Source organism: Rhinatrema bivittatum, chromosome 2 (genome assembly GCF_901001135.1).
Source record: "Rhinatrema bivittatum chromosome 2, aRhiBiv1.1, whole genome shotgun sequence".
NCBI lineage: Eukaryota > Metazoa > Chordata > Amphibia > Gymnophiona > Rhinatrematidae > Rhinatrema > Rhinatrema bivittatum.
Genome location: NC_042616.1, coordinates 21,567,392 through 21,588,055, shown reverse-complemented (window position 1 = coordinate 21,588,055; position 20,664 = coordinate 21,567,392). Strand labels below are relative to the sequence as shown.

At 49.4% G+C, this 20,664-nt stretch overlaps 1 protein-coding gene and 1 pseudogene across 1 annotated transcript; both read right to left on the bottom strand.

The window, feature by feature from the left end:
* Positions 1-20,664, bottom strand: part of LOC115083664 — a 256,969-nt pseudogene that overhangs the window by 127,444 nt on the left and 108,861 nt on the right.
* Positions 1,546-11,887, bottom strand: LOC115083650 (oocyte zinc finger protein XlCOF6-like). The gene is made up of 2 exons (XM_029587597.1): positions 11,682-11,887; positions 1,546-3,790 (listed from the first exon to the last, which is right to left on the bottom strand). Exons 1-2 carry the CDS (start codon positions 11,719-11,721, stop codon positions 1,830-1,832), a joined length of 2,001 nt encoding a protein of 666 aa, XP_029443457.1. The 5' UTR covers positions 11,722-11,887; the 3' UTR covers positions 1,546-1,829.

The window sequence follows — 20,664 nt, the reverse complement described above, 5'->3', positions numbered from 1 at the left end:
CCCCCTCTTCTAGGGGCTCGGTATCCTCTTCAGAGTTGTCTGTGTCCCCATAGGTGGGGCTTCTGGGTAGTGGAAGCCTTTGCCTAGGTCTTGAAGGGCCTGGGGCATAAAGGTCCTCTGGTGGAGAATGTGGCTGATCAGCCAGAGTTTCAGTTTGCATTTGAACAAAGGCGTGAATCCCTTTGAAGAACTCCACCCATGAGAAAGATGCTGGGTCCAAGCTGAGGGGCGCTGGTTCCCTGGGGGTCCCCCACTGTGATTTGCTAGGTCCGGGGTACCCCCTGAGGAGCTATTACTCGGCCCTGGCTGGGACTGGCCCTGGCCTGGATCTCCCAGGGCCTCCTCGCACTGGGAGCACAGTGTGCGGCTCTAATGTGGCATGCGGGGCAGAGGCCTTGAGCCTTTATCCCTGTTTCTGGTGGTGCCACGGCTGTCGGCACTTAAACTCTTATGCGCTCCGGTGCGCCTAAGATGCGCGTGTGGGTTGTGCGCCCAAGTCGTAGTTATGTGCACAGTTTGGGAGGCGTGCAGGGCGCGCGTATTCTTGTACGCCCGGCCCTTGTGCTGGCAACTTATGCGCACAAGGATTATGTGCGTGTTAAGTCTACGTGCACATGTGCTTTGTGCGCCCGGGGTGAACGGAGCGACGAATAGGGCCAAGATGGTAACGACAAGCACACGGGCAATATGGCGACCACCTCGGAGGGTCTCCACGTGGGTAGACCCATGGAATAGCCGGGGCCTGGCCCTGCTAGGGCGAATCAACCCAGTGACCTGTGCTCCTCCTCGATCCTCTGAGACCAGTTCAAACCTGAAGATTTCTACCTTACCTTGTCTTCGGCGCTTCCCCGTTTCAACCCGGGCGGTGTCTGGCTGCGGGGGAGAGGGCAAATACCTTCACTGCCGCGCTCGAGGGTGCACCTGCTGCCTCTCAGTCGCGCCCGAGGTTCTGCTAATTCTTTTGCAATGGAAAAAGTTTGTCGTCTTTGGATCATTAAAACTTTTCAAGTATCTGAAAGTTTGAATCATATCACCCCTGCTCCTCCTTTCCTGCAGGGTGTACATATTTAGATTCTTTAATCTCTCCTCATAAGTCATTCGATGAAGACCCTCCACATTTTTGGTCGCCCTTCTCTGAACCGCCTCCATCCTGTCTTTGTCCCTTCGGAGAAACGGTCTCTAGAACTGAACACAGTACTCCAGGTGAGGCCTCACCAAGGACCTGTATAAGGGGATTATCACTTCCCTTTTCTTACTCGATATTCCTCTCTCTATGCATCAGGGGATGTGATTGCTGATCAAGCCACCTTCAGTCATGGCAGCATCCAAAGCCTCTGCTTGAACTACAGTGCAGCGGTCAAACACTACCTGCAAGCCAGCACACAGGGAATGAGCTCTCTGGGGAAAACTGTTACAGGGCAAAAAAAATCAACTACAAATCATGCAAAACACCCATGTTGCCAAAATCGCTACTTAGCTGAATAACTTTTCCAGCTAAGTAGCACTCCTCTGATCCACCCACTGCCCACCCACACCTTTCTCAGCCTTTGAACATAACTGGATATTCAGCAGCAGTAAGATAGAAGGATAAGTCCTACTTATCCAGCTTTCTGGCATCTGAATATCAACCTCCCTGATTCTTATAGCTTACTTGATGGAAATGGAGAAGTTTTATTGTTCTTGCATCTGGCATTTTAATATCTTTATTAGGCCACTCTTCTATTCCAAAACTATATGAAAGCATGTGAACTGAATTTAACTCCTATGCAACTTTTCTGGTGGCTTACAAGGTCTTTCTTTCTACTGAAGTTTTTACCAGACACAGTACATTAACTTGGTTTTCCTCCAGTATGAATTTTCTGATGTTGCATGAGATGGGTCTTCTGACGAAAGCATTTACCACATTCAGTACATTTAAATGGTTTTTCTCCGGTATGGATTTTCTGATGCTGTCTGAGACATGACTTGTAACCGAAGCTTTTACCACAATCAGTACATTTAAATGGTTTTTCTCCAGTATGGATTCTCTGATGCTGTCTGAGACATGACTTGTAACCGAAGCTTTTACCACAATCAGTACATTTAAATGGTTTTTCTCCAGTATGGATTCTCTGATGCTGTCTGAGACATGCCTTGTCACTGAAGCTTTTACCACATTCAGTACATTTAAATTGTTTTTTTCCAGTATGAATTTTCTGATGTTGCTTGAGATTGGTCTTCCGACTAAAGCTTTTACCACATTCAGTACATTTAAATGGTTTTTCTCCAGTATGAATTCTCTGATGCAATATTAAATGTGCTTTTTTAGAGAAGCTTTTACCACAATCAGTACATTTAAATTGTTTTTCTCCAGTATGAATTTTCTGATGTTGCATGAGATTGGTCTTCTGACGAAAGCATTTACCACATTCAGTACATTTAAATGGTTTTTCCCCAGTATGGATTTTCTGATGCTGTCTGAGATATGCCTTGTCACGTAAACTTGTACCACATTCAGTACACTTAAATCGTTTTTCTCCAGCATGGATTTTCTGATGGCGTCTGAGATATGCCTTGTCATTGAAGCTTTTACCACATTCAGTACATTTAAATGGTTTTTCCCCAGTATGGATTTTCTGATGCTGTCTGAGATATGCCTTGTCACGTAAACTTGTACCACATTCAGTACACTTAAATCGTTTTTCTCCAGCATGGATTTTCTGATGGCGTCTGAGATATGCCTTGTCACTGAAGCTTTTACCACAATTAGTACATTTAAATGGTTTTTCTCCAGTATGGATTCTATGATGCTGCCTGAGACATGCCTTGTAACTGAAGCTTTTACCACATTCAGTACATTTAAATGGTTTTTTTCCAGTATGGACTCTCTGATGCGATGTAAGAGATTCCTTCCGAGAGAAGCTTTTCCCACATTCAGTACATTTAAATGGTTTTTCTCCAGTATGAATTCTCTGATGCAATATTAAATGCGCTTTCCGAGAGAAGCTTTTACCACATTCAGTACATTTAAATGGTTTTTCTCCAGTATGAATTTTCTGATGTTGCATGAGATTGGTCTTCCGACGAAAGCATTTACCACATTCAGTACATTTAAATTGTTTTTCCCGAGTATGGATTTTCTGATGCTGTCTGAGATATGCCTTGTCATTGAAGCTTTTACCACATTCAGTACATTTAAATGGTTTTTCTAATAAAGAGAAATCAGAACTGTACGATTCCCCATCTTGAGGGCAATGAGAGGGTCTCTTACCTGTGTGCATTCTTTGGTGTATTACTAAGGATTCCCTGCAAGAAAAGGTTTTCTTGCATTTAATACAAGTAAAAGTGCTCCCTTCAGTGTGGATTCTCTGGTGTAATTTCAGGGTTAACTTCTGGTTGCATGGAAAAGGTCTCTCTCCTGTGTGACTTCTCTGGTGCAAGACAAAATGACATTTTCTATTAAAGTTTTTCCCACAGGTGTCACAGTGAAAGGATTTCTTCCCTTCCTCCTCTTTCTGCTGGAAGTCAGAAGTCATTTGATCACTGTTATTACTTTGGAAGGGATTCTCTCTTCTCAGATGTCTCTGGTGCTCAGGGATGTCACAAGGAGTGACTCCATCCGGTGACTCTCCTGCAGAGACTTGCTCCTTCTTCTCTGATTCATGCTGTCTTTGGCTAATGTCTCCCCCCTCAGTACTCTGGGCAAGATTCTCACAGACATTTCCTGATTGTCTTGGTGTAAGTGCCAATACTATAGGGTGTTCTTCTCGATTCTCCTCCCTCTTCTCTTTCTGTATTACCTCATTGTCTGCTGGATATAAAAAGAAGGAATTAATCATGTGTAAGAGACAATGGCATGGAACGCTACCAATAACCTGAGATGAGATGTTTAGAAGGATCACATAATGAATGCATGGGATCTCTCGATATTAAAGAATTCTGTGACTTAGCAGAAGCTTTATGTGATGCCTATGAAAACCTCTCTATGATCTCTCTATAGAAATATTCAGAGAAGTTAAGAAAATCAGTGGGTTCTCTTTACCATACTGTGTAGGATACAGAAATAAAGCTGATGCAATAAGGAACTTTGGAGATTATACAGGTCCCTCCTTTAGGATTCCTATAGGTCTGGTTCCTCAGGGCTTATCTACTATTTATTTAATAACATTTATAATCTGCTTATAGCGGATCTGCCAAACGAAATATTATAATAACAAATTAAAATAATAATAATCATGGACCATTAAACTTCAGAGATCTAAAAACAAGAGTTAATATTTAGAATTTAATCCACTGCTGGAGCAGCAACCAAAGTAATTCACGCAGCAGCAGAGTCACATGAGGAAGTGGAGGGAATGATTAAAGTAGACCGGTTGCCCATGAGAAGGAGAATGCATCTCTGGGCTGAGAGTGTTTGCTGCGAATGAGGGAGCAGTACTTGTCCACTGTGTGGTTCTGAGGGGACGCAAAGAGGTCTGTCTGAGGATATCCCCAGTGTCTGAAGATGGAGTTTGCTAGCGAGAGGTTGAGAGACCACTCGTGTGGTTGGAAGACACGACTAAAGCTTGTCTGCTAGTACATTGTCCACTCCTGGCAAGTAGGTGGCCCTGAGGTACATCGAGTGGGAGAGAGCTTCCGCCCATATCTGCGCAGCTTCCTGACACAGAAGGAAGGAGCCTGTGCCTCCCTGCTTGTTGATGTACTACATGGCCACCTGGTTGTCCGTCTGAATCAGGATGACTTGATTTGAGAGGCGATCCTGGAATGCCCTGAGAGGGTATCTTATTGCTCGAAGCGCCAGGAAATTTATTTGGTGTTTAGCTTCTTCTAGAGACCAAGACCCTTGTGTCTGTAGATTGGCCACGTGGGCTCCCCACCCGAGGTTGGAAGCGTCGGTAGTGAGAATGACTTGAGGATTTGGAATTTGAAAGGGCAGTCCTTGGAGGAGATTGTTCTGATTTTTCCACCATGCGAGAGACAAGACGGAGTGAGTCGGTGACATAGACAATGGTTGACAGAGGCTGAGTGGCCTGTATCCATTGTGACCTGAGAGTCCAGTGCATGAGTCTCATGGCCAAGCGGGCCATTGGTGTGACATGGACTGAGGACGCCATGTGTCCCAGAAGGATGAGGAACTGGCGAGCTGTCGCAGCATGCTGAGACTGTAACTGGTGAGTGAAAGACACGAGAGTTTGTGTTCGTTGCTGAGGAAGAAAAGCTTTTGTTCGCAAAGTGTCCAAGTCTGCTCCAATGAACGACAAGGTTTGAGATGGGACTAATGGAGAGATTACTTACCTGATAATCTCGTTTTCCTTAGTGTAGACAGATGGACTCAGAACAAGTGGGTATAGTGTGCTCGTGCTAGCAGTTGGAGACGGATCTGACGTCAGCACATGATACATATACTAGGGATGTGAATCGTGTCCTCGATCGTCTTAACGATCGATTTCGGCTGGGAGGGGGAGGGAATCGTATTGTTGCCGTTTGGGGGGGTAAAATATCGTGAAAAATCGTGAAAAATCGAAAAATCGAAAAACCGCAAAACCGGCACATTAAACCCCCTAAAACCCACCCCCGACCCTTTAAATTAAATCCCCCACCCTCCCGAACCCCCCCAAATGACTTAAATAACCTGCGGGTCCAGCGGCGGTCCGGAACGGCAGCGGTCCGGAACGGGCTCCTGCTCCTGAATCTTGTTGTCTTCAGCCGGCGCCATTTTCCAAAATGGCGCCGAAAAATGGCGGCGGCCATAGACGAACACGATTGGACGGCAGGAGGTCCTTCCGGACCCCCGCTGGACTTTTGGCAAGTCTCGTGGGGGTCAGGAGGCCCCCCACAAGCTGGCCAAAAGTTCCTGGAGGTCCAGCGGGGGTCAGGGAGCGATTTCCCGCCGCGAATCGTTTTCGTACGGAAAATGGCGCCGGCAGGAGATCGACTGCAGGAGGTCGTAGTTGGTAAGGATATGGATTGGTTGAGGTGAAAGTGTGAGGTTACTTTGGGTAAGAAGGAGGGAACCGTGCGAAGATGGATAGTCCCTGGGGTGATCCTGAGAAATGGATCCCGGCAGGACAGCGTCTGTAGCTCTGAGATGCGGCATGCTGAACATACCGCTAGTAAGAACACCATCTTCAAGGTTAATAAACGGAGAGACAGGCCCCTGAGGGGTCTGAAGGCGGATCCTGCTAAGAATTCCAACACTAGGTTGAGGTTCCACAGGGGCACCGGCCACCTTAGTGGCGGTCGAATGTGTTTGACTCCTTTCAGGAAACGTGAAACGTCTGGGTGCGTGGCAATGCTGTTGCCGTCACTCCAGGGGCCGTAGCAGGATAACGCTGCTACCTGGACCTTGATGGAATTGAGGGACAAACCCTTCTGAAGTCCATCTTGCAGGAAATCCAAAATGAATGGGATTTTTGCTGCATGTGGATTGGTGCTGCGAGTTTCGCACCAAGCTTCAAATACTCTCCAGATCCTTATATATGTCAGTGATGTGGAGAACTTGCGTGCTCGGAGGAGTGTATCTATTACCACCCCTGAATATCCTCTTTTCTTCAGTCGAGCCCTCTCAATGGGCAGCCCGTAAGAGAGAATTGAGCTGGATCCTCGTGGAGGATGGGACCTTGTCGTAGCAGGTCCTGATGAGGGGGCAGGGGTAGAGGCTCCCCTGCCAGTAGTCTTCTCATGTCCGCGTACCAGGGTCTTCTTGGCCAGTCCGGGGCCACTAGAAGAACTAGGCCTCTGTGCCGCTGAATCTTGTGTAGAATGGCTCCCAGCAGGGGCCATGGAGGAAAGGCATACAGCAGGATCCCCTAAGGCCATGGCTGAACCAGGGCGTCGATCCCGTGGGATAACGGATCTCGTCTGCGACTGAAGTATCTGGGTACTTGAGCGTTGGACCTGTCCGCTAGTAGGTTCATGCCTGGGATCCCCCACCGGTCCACAATCATCTGGAAGGCTGTGGGGGACAGCTGCCATTCCCCCGGATTTAGGCTTTCTCTGCTGAGGAAGTCTGCCGTGGTGTTGTCCTTCCCGGCAATATGGACGGCGGAGATGTCCCGGAGATTTGCTTCCGCCCAGGCCATCAGGGGGGCTATTTCTAAGGAAACCTGTTGGCTTCTGGTTTCGCCCTGTCGGTTGATGTATGCCACCGTGGTGGCGTTGTCCGACATCACTCTGACTGCTCTGTTTCGAAGCCTGTGGGCAAATCGCAGGCAAGCTAACCTGACCGCCCGTGCCTCTAGTCGGTTGATGTTCCACCCCGACTCTCTGTTCCACCGCCCTTGGATGGTGAGCTCTTCGCAGTGCGCTCCCCATCTGCTCAGACTGGCATCCGTAGTGAGCAGGGTCCATGTTGGGGGGGACATTTTTGACCCCCGGCTTGTGTGGCCAGGCTGCAACCACCACCGTAGCTGGTTCCGAACCCTGGCCGGTAGAGGTAGATGTACGGTGTAATTCTGTAATCGTGGGCTCCACCGAGAGAGGAGGGAGCGTTGTAACGGCCTCATATGTGCCCGTGCCCATGGGACTACTTCCAGAGTGGATGCCATTAGGCCGAGGACCTGTAGATAATCCCACGCTGTGGGCCGGGTGGCACTCAGCAGGGTCCGTAGACGATTCCGGAGTTTTGATCTCCTCTTGGAGGTCAGGCTGACTTTGTCTGCCTGGGTGTCGAATCGGACCCCCAGGTATTCCAGCGACTGGGAAGGCTGTAGGGAACTTTTGTTTGTATTGACTACCCATCCTAGGCTTTCCAGAAGGGATACGACTCTGTTGGTTGCCTGATGGCTCTCCTCCGGTGACTTTGCCCTGATCAGCCAATCGTCCAGGTAGGGATGGACGAGGATTCCTTCCTTCCGGAGTGACGCCGCCACCACAACTATTACTTTGGTGAAGGTCCGTGGCGCAATGACTAACCCGAAGGGTAAAGCCCGGAACTGGAAGTGCTGCTGCAGGATTTTGAAGCGCAAGTAGCGCTGATGATCCCGATGAATTGGGATATGCAGGTAGGCCTCTGACAGGTCCAGGGACGTGAGAAACTCCCCTGGCTGTACTGCATTTCTGACTGACCGCAGAGTTTCCATGCGAAATCTCGGGACCCTTAAGTATCGGTTGACTGACTTGAGGTTCAGGACGGGCCTGAAAGTGCCCTCTTTCTTGGGTACAATGAAATAAATGGAGTAATGCCCGGAATTTATCTCCCATGCAGGCACTGGGATTATGGCTTTTAAAGCCAGAAGCCTCAACAAGGTAGCTTCCAGTGCCGCCCTCTTGGGGGGTGGACATGGAGATTCCACAAACTTGTCCGGAGGGATGCGAAGGAAATCCAGGTAATACCCTGCTCGGATGATGGCGAGGACCCACTGGTCCGAAGTAATCTCGACCCATCTGCGGTAGAATAGGATTAGCCTGCCCTCTATGGCTTCTTCCCCCGGATGGGTCGGCTGATTCTCATTATGGGGTACGGCCGGAGCCCGAACCCAAGCCGGCTCCCCTCTTGTTATGCCTGGTCCGAAAGGACTGGTTCCTGGCCTGAGAACGAGGTGCTTGGTAGCTATTCCTGTAGGGATTGAAGTGTTGAGAGCTTCTACCGCTGGATGGCCTAGGAAAAGGGCGCTGACTTCTCCTCAACTTGTCTTCTGGTAGACGGGGTAATGGAGAGGCGCCCCATTTGTTAGCCAGCTTCTCGAGGTCACTGCCGAACAGGAGGGATCCCTTAAAGGGCATTCTTGTCAGGCGTGTCTTGTAGGAAGAGTCGGCTGACCAATTTCGTAGCCAGAGCTGTCTCCTGGCTGCCACTGAGGATGACACTCCCTTGGCTGCCGTACGGACTAGGTCGGAAGTAGCGTCAGTGAGAAACGAGAGAGCTGATTCCATATCTTCTCCCGGGGTGTTGTTCCTGGCTTGTGATAAACAGGAACGCGTCACCACTGTGCAGCAGGTCGCAATTCGTAGGGACATGGCTGCTACCTCAAAGGCTTGTTTCAGAATGGCGTCCAAGCGCCGGTCATGTGTGTCCTTGAGGGCTGCTCCTCCCTCCACTGGAATGGTGGTGCGCTTCACAATTGCGCACACTATGGCGTCTACCTTGGGGCACGCCAGCAGCTCCTTGGTTGCCGAGTCCAGGGGGGTACATACCAGACAAGGCCCGACCCCCTTTGAATGAAGCCTCTGGCGCATTCCACTCCAGGTCGATTAACTGTTGTGCTGCTTGTAGGAGGGGAAAATGGTGGGCCGTTTGACGAAGGCCCTCTAGCAGGGGGTTCATTCTAGGTTCCCCTGGGGTGTTATGGCCTGGGATAGCCAACTCAGACAGGCATTGAGAGATCAGGTCCGGGAGATCCTCCTTAGGAAAGAAGCGTCTCATGGTCCGATACGGCTCTATTCCTGAGGGAAGTTCTCCCTCCTCTGGGAGCTCGCCTTCTTCCTCAGAGTAATCTGAATCCCCATAAGTGGGGCTTCCAGGTGGAGGGTGTCGATGCCTAGATCTAGAGGGTCCAGGGGCAGGGTCATCTGGAGCGTATGGGTCCGTTCGGGGATCAGACTGCATCTGGACAAAGGCGTGAATCCCTTTCAACAATACCACCCAGGAGAGCGAAGCAGGTTCTAGCCTTAGGGGCACCACGTCTCTCAGGTTCCCCGGCTGCTCAGCTCGGCCTGCTGGGTCCGGGGTGTTCCCTGAGGAACTGGCAATTAATCTGGGCTGAGACCAGCCCTGGCCCGGAACTCCCAGGGCCTCTTCACATTGGGCGCATAGGGAATCCGCTTCCTCGCTCTGTGTAGCTCTAAGGTGGCATGCTGAGCAGAGGCCTAGAGTTTTAATGCCGGATTCTGGAGGTGCCGCCTCTGAGGACGCATGGGCTCTCATAAGCTCCATCGCGTCTGTTAACTCTATGCGCCGATACTATGCGCTATGCCGTATGCGCGAGGTGCTTGAATATATGCGCCTATTAAGTGTGCCTATTAATGTGCGCTTAACAATGTGCGCTTATCAATGTGCGTCTATCACTGTACGCCTGTCTTACACTGTGCGCCTATCCATGTGCGCCTATCCATGTGCGCCTATCAGTGTGCATCTTACCACTGTACGCTTATCAGTGTGTGCCTATCAGTGTGCGCTCGGTACCTGAACAATGCAGACAAAATGGCGACCTCCTCGGCGGGCCTCCCGTAGGCAGACCCCGCCAATCCTTGCTCTTCGGAGACCAGCAAAAGTAAAAGATGTACGCCTTACCTGATCTTCGGCGCTTCCCGGCTGCAACCCGGGCGGTCTCCGGATGCGGGGGGAGAGGGTGATTACCGTCACTGCCGCGCTCGAGGAAGTGCACCCGCTGCCTCTAGGCCGCGCCCGAACTTGTCTCGCTCGGGGGCCAAGTCCTCACTGCGAATGGATCGGGACCGAGGCGCCTCTCAGCCGCGCCCTAGCCCTTCTCACTCGGGGGCTAGATCCCTGCCGCGATTCGGCCACCGGACCGAGGCTCTTACCTCTGAGGGACCACGGAAATCACCTCGGGAAACTCAACTGGGGGAGGGACCCGAGGGTATCACCGCAGGAGTGCGGGGCTCGTCTTCAGGTAGGATTCTTCTATGACATTTAGTCGTTAGAATTTGGAAGCACGCTCAGCGAGCGTGAGGTAGCTCCAAACTGCTTTGGAGACGGAAATTACTGAGTGTCTGCACTTCCTGCAGGGGTATATGTACCATGTGCTGACGTCAGATCCGTCTCCAACTGCTAGCATGAGCACACTATACCCACTTGTTCTGAGTCCATCTGGCTACACGCTAGGAAAATAAGATTTTTCATAATTGACGAGAAATCCTAGCGAAATTAGAATGTGTAGAGTTAATTCGAGGGACGACCGAGCAGCTTGCTGAGTTGAAGCCCTGATTAACCAGTTATCCAGATAGGGGTAGACATGAACACCTTGGTTTCTGAGGAAAGCTGCTACAACCCCAAAACATTTGGTGAAGACTCGTGGTGCAGACGCTAGGCCGAACAGAAGCACTTGATATTGATAGTGCTTGGGGCCTACTAAAAACCTGAGATACTTCCGATGAGCTGGAGCTATCGCAATGTGGGTGTATGCGTCCTGGAGGTCCAGAGAGAAGAGCCAGTCTCCTCTTTGTAGAAAGGGTAGAAGCGATCCCAAGGTTACCATCTTGAACTTTTCCCGCTGGAGGTACTTGTTGAGAGCACGTAGGTCCAGAATTGGACGAACACCCCCCGATTTTTGGGGGATCAGAAAGTACCGGAAATAGAATCCTAGGCCTTGCTGTGAGTGCGGAAATGGTTCTATTGCCCTTGACTAGAGAAGGAGGGAAACCTCTTGATCCAGAAGAATAGAATTGTCGGACGTTCTCCACGTCTGCAGAGGCCGGTGGCAGGGCGAGGAAGTTTAGAAAGTAACCTTGAGCAACGATTGTCAATACCCATTGGTCGGATGTAATTGAAGTCCACAGGAGACGGAGGGCTCTGGGGATACACCGGGCTGCTTCATTCTTACAGCATCAGTGATAAGCTGCCAATTTCTTATCAGGGGATTCACCCCAGCTCTGTCTGCCTCAATCTCGCCCTTCCTATTCCCTACACAAGAGAAGGGGGGAAATCCAGGGCTGTGTGCACATTTACTGTGAGGCATTGACCCAATGACATTTAGTAAAACATCCTCTGTGTATACTAGAAATGCAGATAATGCAATCCTTACCTAGACCTAGGGAGCTCAGGGTCTCATAATTCTCCTTCATCACCTCCCTGTAAAGCTCCTTCTGCTCTTCATCTAAATACCCCCACTCGTCCTGGGAGAAAGAGACCGCGATGTCCTCAAACGTCACCGGCACCTGAAACACAAACCAGAAACACTCAGGGACACGTGGAGGGGCTCAGCTGGCTTTAATCTCATAGCATTTCATCATGGAAGAGGGGACACCAGGACCCCTCATCCCCAGGAACTGCCAGACTTGTTCCCCTGGACTCAGTTTCCTTTCTGGGCCTCAGGGTTTACAAGTCTAATCCCAGAGACAGAGAATATCAATCGTCTCTGCCTGGATAAATCTGAATAATAAAACCCAAGATCTAACAGAGCTTTATCCAGAACATCAGGAACAACTGATTCTGTCACATCAGGAGGGCTCTCTGTGCTCTCATCCTCCTGGTTTGCTCAGCCCCTAACCTTGGGTCATCTTTGATGCATCTCCCTCCTTCTGCACATCCAAAACACTGCTACAGTGAGTCAGTTCTTCCTCTATAACACTGCTAAAATCTACCCCTTCCTCTCTGAGCCTGCCACCAAAACACTCCTCCCCTCTCTTATCACCTCATAAGAACATTCATTACTGGGTCAGACCAAGGGTCCATCAAGCCCAGCATCCTGTTTCCAACAGTGGCCAATCCAGGCCATAAGAACCTGGCAAGTACCCAAAAACTAAGTCTATTTCATGTTACTGTTGCTAATAATAGCAGTGGCTTTTTTCTAAGTCATCTTAATTAATAGCAGGTAATGGACTTCTCCTCCAAGATTTATCCAATCCTTTTTTAAACACAGCTACACTAACTGCACTAACCACGTCCTCTGGCAACAAATTCCAGAGTTTAATTGTGCGTTGAGTGAAAAAGAACGTTCTCCGATTAGTTTTAAATGTGCTACTTGCTAACTTCATGGAGTGCCCCCTAGTCTTTCTAATACCTAAAAGAGTAAATAACCAATTCACATCTACCCATTCTAGACCTCTCATGATTTTAAACACCTCTATCATATCCCCCCTCAGCCATCTCTTCTCAAAGCTGAAAAGTCCTAACCCTCTTTAGTCTTTCCTCATAGGGGAGCTGTTCCATTCCCCTTATCATTTTGGTCTCCCTTCTCTGTACCTTCTCCATCGCAATTATTTATTTATTTATTTATTTTAAGTTTTTCTATACCGGCATTCGCGATGGAAATCGCATCATACCGGTTTACAATTAACAAAAGTTGAAGGAACAAAGTACAAATTAGATGATAATAAATAATAATAATCATAATTATATCTTTTTTGAGATGCTGCGACCAGAATTGTACACACTATTTAAGGTGCGGTCTCACCATGGAGCAATACAGAGGCATTATGACATTTTCCGTTTTATTCACCATTCCCTTCCTAATAATTCCTAACATTCGGTTTGCTTTTTTGACTGCCACAGCACACTGGGCCGACGATTTCAATGTGTTATCCACTATGACGCCTAGATCTCTTTCTTGGGTGGTAGCACCTAATATGGAACCTAGCATTGTGTCTTCTATAACTTGCTCTTTGCTGACCTGCCGCTGACTCATTTTTCTCCCCTGCAATCTCTTCAACATTCAGCTGCATGACCTCTCTGTCTTTAACCTCGCTATGATCATGTAACCCCTCTTCTCAGGTCGCTACATTGGCTCTGTCCACTTCCACCTACAGTTCAAGCTTCTCTCCCTCCCTCCCCTACAAATGCATTCACTCTGCAGCTCCTCATTTTCTTTTTCTTTTCTTTTCCTTCCTCGTCAACGCCATTCATCAGGCAAGTTGCCCTTATCTGTGTCTTTCTCCACCACTGCCACTTTTCAATTCTGTGCTTTCCACCTTGCTTTGCCGAGTGCCTGGAAGAGACTTCCTGAGTCCATGAGTCTTGCTCCCTCTCTGTCCATATTCAAATCCAGTTAAAACCTCGCCTTCTTGGGGGCAGAACCAAGATGGCCGCTCGTTAGACTCGCTCGGCGTTGGATCCCTTGGGCGTGTTTACTTTGAGTCTCTTTTTTTGCTGCATTTTACCTGCGATGGGGAGAAAATGCAAACCAAGGACTGAACCTCACCGTGCGGTTCCTCAGACGTTGCCTTTCTCCGGCCCGATGGATGCCCATGAATCACTTTGAAAAGTCCATGCGTGTTGTGCTGTTTTCAATAAATTACAAATTTAAAAAAAAAAAAAAAGAAAAGTCCATGCGTAACTGCAGCCAAGGGTGGGATGCCGAGTCTATCTGTCTACACTAAGGAAAACGAAATTATCAGGTAAGTAATTTCTCCATTTCCTAGCGAGTAGCAGATGGACTCAGGACTATTGGGGTGTATAAAAGCTACTCCCGAACCGGGTGGGAGGCTGCCCATGACCCACTTAGTGCTGCCCTTGCAAATGTCGTATCCTCCCGTGCCTGAACACCCAGACAGTAGAATCTGGAGAAGGTATGGATGGAGGACCAGGTCGCCGCCCTGCAGATCTCAGCAGGTGACAGCATTCTAGTTTCTGCCCAGGATACTGCCTGGGCTCTGGTAGAATGGGCCTTGACCTGTAGAGGTGGTGGTTTGCCTGCTTCTACGTAGGCCGCCTTGATGACTTCCTTGATGCAGCGGGCTATGGTTGCCCGCGAGGCCGCTTCCCCTAATCTCTTCCCGCTGTGAAGGACGAAAAGATGGTCCGTTTTTCGTATGGGTTCCGACATTTCCAGATATCTGGATAACAGTTTGCCGATGTTGAGGTGGTGTAGACTACGGGCTTCTTCCGAATTCTTCAAGGCATCCGCCAATGGTAGCGAGATGGTCTGGTTAAGATGAAAGTGTGAGACCACTTTGGGGAGGAACGAGGGAACCGTGCGTAGCTGGATGGATCCCGGGGTGAGCCTGAGGAATGGTTCACGGCAGGATAGTGCTTGCAGTTCCGAGATGCGGCGGGCTGAACAGACTGCCAGTAAGAATGCAGTCTTCAAGGTTAGCAGGCGGAGGGACAGACCTCGGAGTGCTCTGAAGGTGGTTCCCGCTAGGAAGTCCAGAACGAGAATGAGGTTCCACAGGGGCACCAGCCACTTTAGGGGTGGGCGAATGTGTTTGACTCCGTTCAGGAAGCATGACACGTCCGGGTGAGAGGCTCTCTCCCTCACTCTTGGAGCCGTAGCATGACAAAGCTGCTACCTGTACCTTGATGGAGTTGAGGGACAGTCCCTTCTGAAGTCCGTTCTGTAGGAATTCCAGGATCACGGGGACTTTAAATGAGCGTGGTTTGATGTCATGGTCTTCGCACCATGCTTCAAATACCCTCCAAATCCCTATGTACGTTAACCAAGTGGAGAACTTGTGTGCTCGGAGAAGGTTGTCAATTACAGCCCCCGAGTATCCGCTCTTTCTCAGGCGAGCCCTCTCAATGGCCAGACCGTAAGAGAGGAATTGAGCTGGGTCCTCGAGGAGGATCGGATCCTGTTGAAGCAGGTCCCTGTGTGGAGGCAGAGGTAGGGGTTTCCCTGCCAGCAGTCTTCTCATGTCTGCATACCACGGTCTTCTTGGTCAATCCGGAGCTACCAGAAGGACTAGTCCCCTGTGTCGCTGTATCTTGTGAATGATTGCGCCCAAGAGGGGCCATGGCGGGAAGGCGTATAGTAGGGTCCCTAGTGGCCAGGTCTGTACAAGGGCATCGATTCCCGCCTGCGGCTGAAGAATCTGGGTACTTGGGCGTTGGATCTGTTTGCCAGAAGGTCCATGTCCGGTGTCCCCCATCGGTTCACTATCAATTGGAAGGCTGCGGGCGACAACCTCCATTCTCCTGGGTCTAGGCTTTCCCTGCTGAGGTAGTCCGCCGTGATGTTGTCCTTCCCGGCAATGTGGATGGTGGAGATCTCCTGGGGATTTGCTTCCGCCCATGCCATCAGTGGGTCTATTTCTAGGGACACCTGCTGGCTTCGGGTTCCCCCTTGTCGGTTGATGTAGACCACTGTTGTGGCATTGTCTGACATCACTCTGACCGCTTTGTCTCGAAGTCTGTGATTGAACCGCAGGCAGGCTAGCCTGACTGCTCGTGCTTCTAGGCGATTGATGTTCCATCCTGCCTCTTCTGAGTTCCACTGCCCTTGGGCGGTTAACTCCTCGCAGTGTGCTCCCCATCCCCGTAGACTGGCATCTGTGGTTAGCAGGGTCCAGGTTGGGGAGGACAGCCTTGATCCTTGACTCATGTGGTTGGTCTGCCGCCACCACTGTAGCTGGGTCTGGACTCTGCTCGGGAGTGATAAGAAGTACGGAGTAGTTCTGGGACCGTGGGCTCCATCATGAGAGGAGCGAGTGCTGTAGGGGCCTCATGTGGGCTCGCGCCCATGGGACCACCTCCAGTGTGGATGCCATCAGGCCGAGGACTTGCAGGTAATCCCATACTGTGGACGAGGATCGCTCAGCAAGGATTGCAACCGGTTCCACAGTTTTGATCTCCTTGTGGGAGTTAGGCTGACCTTGTCTTCTTTGGTGTCGAACCGGACTCCTAGATATTCCAACGACTGTGAGGGCTGTAGGGAACTCTTGTTCGTGTTGACCACCCATCCTAGGCTCTTGACTCTGTTGGTTGCTTGGTGGATTTCCTCTGGCGACTTCGCCCTGATCAGCCAATCGTCCAGATATGGATGTACGAGGATTCCTTCCTTCCTCAATGTTGCTGCCACCACTATTACCTTGGTGAACGTCCGGGGTGCTGTGGCTAACCCGAAGGGTAGCGCCCGGAACTGGTAGTGACGGTCCAGGACTTTGAAGCGTAGGTAGCACTGGTGTATCTGATGAATTGGGATGTGTAGGTAGGCCTCCGACAGATCCAGGGAAGTGAGGAACTCTCCCGGTTGTATCACCCTTATTACAGATCGTAGAGTTTCCATGCGGAATCGGGGAATCTTCAGGTGTCGGTTGACCAACTTGAGGTCCAGGATGGGCCTGAACGTTCCTTCTTTCTTGAGAATGATGAAATAAATGGAATAATGCCCAGTATTTATTTCCTGTGGAGGCACTGGGGTTATGGCCTCGAGGGCCAGTAGTCTGGACAGTGTAACTTCCACTGCCGCCCTTTTGAATTTAAACATTTTATTGACAGAGCATACAGAGGACCAACATCGCCAGGTCGAACACAAAGACCCATAATGCGTATTCTGTCAAAACGTTTTGGATACCCCACAATCCCCCGGAGAAAACCCAAATCTCCCACCCCCCCCCCACCCCCTCTGACAGTCAGAACTGATACACATAAATCAAGTTAACAGTAACGAACGATGGTAATTAAAGTCAAAGTGGAGAAGCACATCTCGAGGTGAGCGATACGAAGAAGTCATTGTTGAGAGTCTAGCCAATTCTGATATGGAGACCAAATTTTTGAAAAAGCTGAGAGGCGATCCCAGTGTATGGCCGTTAGTCGGGCCATTTGGAACGTATGGTGCACTCTACGCTGTAACATGGCTATGGAGGGTGTGGTTTTGTCCTTCCAATGTAGTGCTAGCTCCAGTCTCGCCGCAATAAAAAGCTGCTGAAGAAAACGCTGTGTGTCTTTATTATATGTCTCCAAAGGCAAAGTGAGCAGGACATGCCATGACTCTGCCTGTATATCCAAGTGGAGAAGAGTAGAGGCCCACGCAATGACTGAGGACCAGTAAAGTTGTACCTTTGGGCATTGCCACCACATGTGATAATAGGTACCCACTCCTCCGCAGCCGCGCCAGCATTGGTCAGAGGAAGTGGGTGTGAATCGATGGATCTGGCTCGGGGAATAATGCCATCTATACAACAATTTGTAGCAGTTCTCCTGAATGTTGGCCGAGATAGAACATTTAAACGCCGAGAGGAAAATCAAATCCCAGTCCTGATCGGAGAATTGGTGGTCAAAATCCTTCATCCATAAGTGTAGTTGTCTGAAAAGAACTGGTTTTTTGTTGGCTAACAAAACATATATCTTAGATATAATTCCTTTAACAAATTGAGCATTGAGACATATAGTTTCAAATAACGTTGTGGTGAGTCGGAGAGCTCCACAGCGGAGCTGGTGCTTGAGAGCATAATACACACTAGCATACAGTAAAAAGTCAACCTGCTCTAAATGATAATGTGTCCCCAAATCCGTACTAGACCTTATAGTCGCTGCGTGAACAACATCCTTGATACGCACAATCCCGGCATGTTGCCATTGCGCGACAACGCCACCCCCAATAGTGGACGGGATAAGAGCATTACTAAAGATATGAGTCAGCGGGGTATACTTTCCGGATCCTACTAGGGACAATTTCCAACGACACCACACCTGCATAGTGGTCGCTAAGGCAAAAGGCACATAGTCGATCCCCCCCCAGGTACTCCTTGCCTGCCAGGGGAGAGCAGAAAGGGGAAGATGACCAAGACAAGATTGTTCAAATAAGGCCCATTGCGGAAGCGCAGTGGACTTGTGCATAATAACTAGAGCTCTGAGCTGTGCGGCACCATAATATTTTTCAAGATTCGGCACACCAAGACCCCCCTGCACCTTAAATAAATATAGGGTCGACCTGCCCACCCGAGGCGGGCGTCGCCTCCAGATGAACCCAAAGATGAGTTTCTGCCAGTTCTTTATGAGCGCCGAAGGAAGAAAGATGGGAATGGTGGTAAAAAAATATAAGAGTCTGGGCAAAACATTCATCTTAACTATGGCTATACGGCCTAACCATGAAAAAGTTCCCCTTTGCCAACCCTCCATGTCCTTCTGTAGAGAGTGAATTAGTGGAGTATAATTAAGGGCTAACAATTGACTGGCCCTAGTTCCTATACGGACACCTAGGTATTTCAATGCGGTTGTCGCCCACTTAAACTGAAAATGTTTCGCTATTTCAGCTGCCTCAACCTCAGGTAAATTAATATTAAGGATTTCAGATTTGTCATAATTCACACGCAGACCTGATACATTACTAAAAGATATCAGTTCTGACATCACCCCCTGTAAGGATGACATAGGGTCTGTTAAAGTGAACATCACATCGTCTGCAAACAATGAGATCTTAAACTGATGGCGACCATGAACTACCCCCTGTACCTCTATAGCATCACGAACACGTGCTGCGAACGGCTCCAAAAAAAGGGCAAATAAGAGCGGTGATAGGGGACAGCCCTGACGCGTTCCCCTCCCTATTGCGAAAGCCTCGCCATAACTGCCATTGACTTTTACCCGAGCAAAGGGGGAGTCATATAATTTCTCAATCCATTGTATAAAATAAGCCCCGAACCCCATCTTTTCAAGCGTGGCAAACAAAAATGGCCAGTGAACAAGGTCGAACGCCTTTTCGGCATCCAGAGACAAAAGGACGGATGGTATACCCTCATGCTGGACATATTCTATGAGGTCTACAATCCGACGTACGTTGTCGGCAGCAAGGCGTCCTGGGACAAACCCCACTTGGTCGGGGTGAACCAGGGCAGGCAGTATAAGATTCAATCTCGCGGCTAGGATTCTAGCCAATATTTTTAAATCCAGGTTTATCAAGGAAATCGGCCTATAAGAACCACACAGTTCCGGATCTCGGCCCGGTTTTGCAATGACCGATATCCCAGCCGTATTAGCCTGTTTGTCCAACCGCCCCTCCTCCCTTAAGGAATTAAACATGTCCACCATAGGCTCCGCAAGAGTCTCCTGAAATGTTTTATAGTAGGCCTCTGAGAGACCATCCAACCCTGGGGCCTTTCCTTTTTTCAATAGTTTAATAGCGGCCATAACCTCAAGTAAAGCAATAGGCTTGTCCAGCATACAGGCCTGCTCAGGGGTAAGCAGTGGCAAGACAACCGAATCTAGATATGTCTGGATATTAGAGCCCCCCAACGTCTTCCCTGGGGAGTATAAAGTAGCGTAAAAGTCTGTAAAGGCCTTACGAATGTCCGCTGACGCTGTGACAAGCTGCCCTTTGGGGGTACGCACTTTAGCTATTAATGTTTGAGCCCTGGTCGCCCGCAATTTGCGTGCTAAATACCGGCCCGCTTTGTTACCGCCTTCGTAATACTGTTGTTTAAGAAGATTTAAAGAGTGGCTAATAGCGGCGTCATCAATGGCCCTCAGTGCGTCCCTTACCTTGAGCAGCCTGCCATAAACTGTCAAAGAGAGGGATGACTGATGCTGTCGCGTCAGCGCTTCCAACTCCTCCATGAGAAGCTGGCGGGATTTTTCTCTTTCCCTATTGCAAAAAGCTGCCCTGGCTATGAAAAGACCCCTTACCACAGCCTTGGAACATTCCCAGACCGTGGCTACAGCCTGGTTGTCAACGAGGTTTGTTTCAAAATATGATTTAAGCTGAGCAGTTACATTACGCACAAAGGTCTTATCAGTCAACAGGCTTTCATTAAGTCTCCAAGCCCTATACCCTGTGTCTGGATCCCGAAATTGGATCTCCAGCCAGATAAGGGCATGGTCCGACCAGGTGATACTGTCGATTCCAACACGCCCAACCACATTTTGCAGGTTGACATGCAGAAATAGGTAGTCTATACGGGTGTACGTATTGTGGGGCTTAGAGAAGAAAGTATAGGAGCGTGATCTAGGGTAGCGCTGGCGCCAAATATCAGTGAGACTCCAGCGTTCCAAAAATGCTGCCCACTCCTGTCTCATGCCCCTGGGGGTTACACTGCCATGTGATGAATCTAGCTTGGAGTCCCGTATAGCATTAAAGTCGCCCCCTATAATCAAATCCCCCAATAAATGGCGGTGCAAGACTTTATCGATGATCTTTAAAAAAGACCCCTGCTCCGTATTTGGAAAATATACATTGAGAAAAGTGAAAACTCTAGTACCAAAACGGACATGAAGGAGCAAATAACGACCATTCTCATCAGCTAACTTGAACAGGACCTCATGTATCAATGAGTTCGCTACAAGGATACCCACCCCCGCATAACGGGAGCCCTTCGTACTAGCCGCCCAGTGAGCACTGTGATACTGAGGGT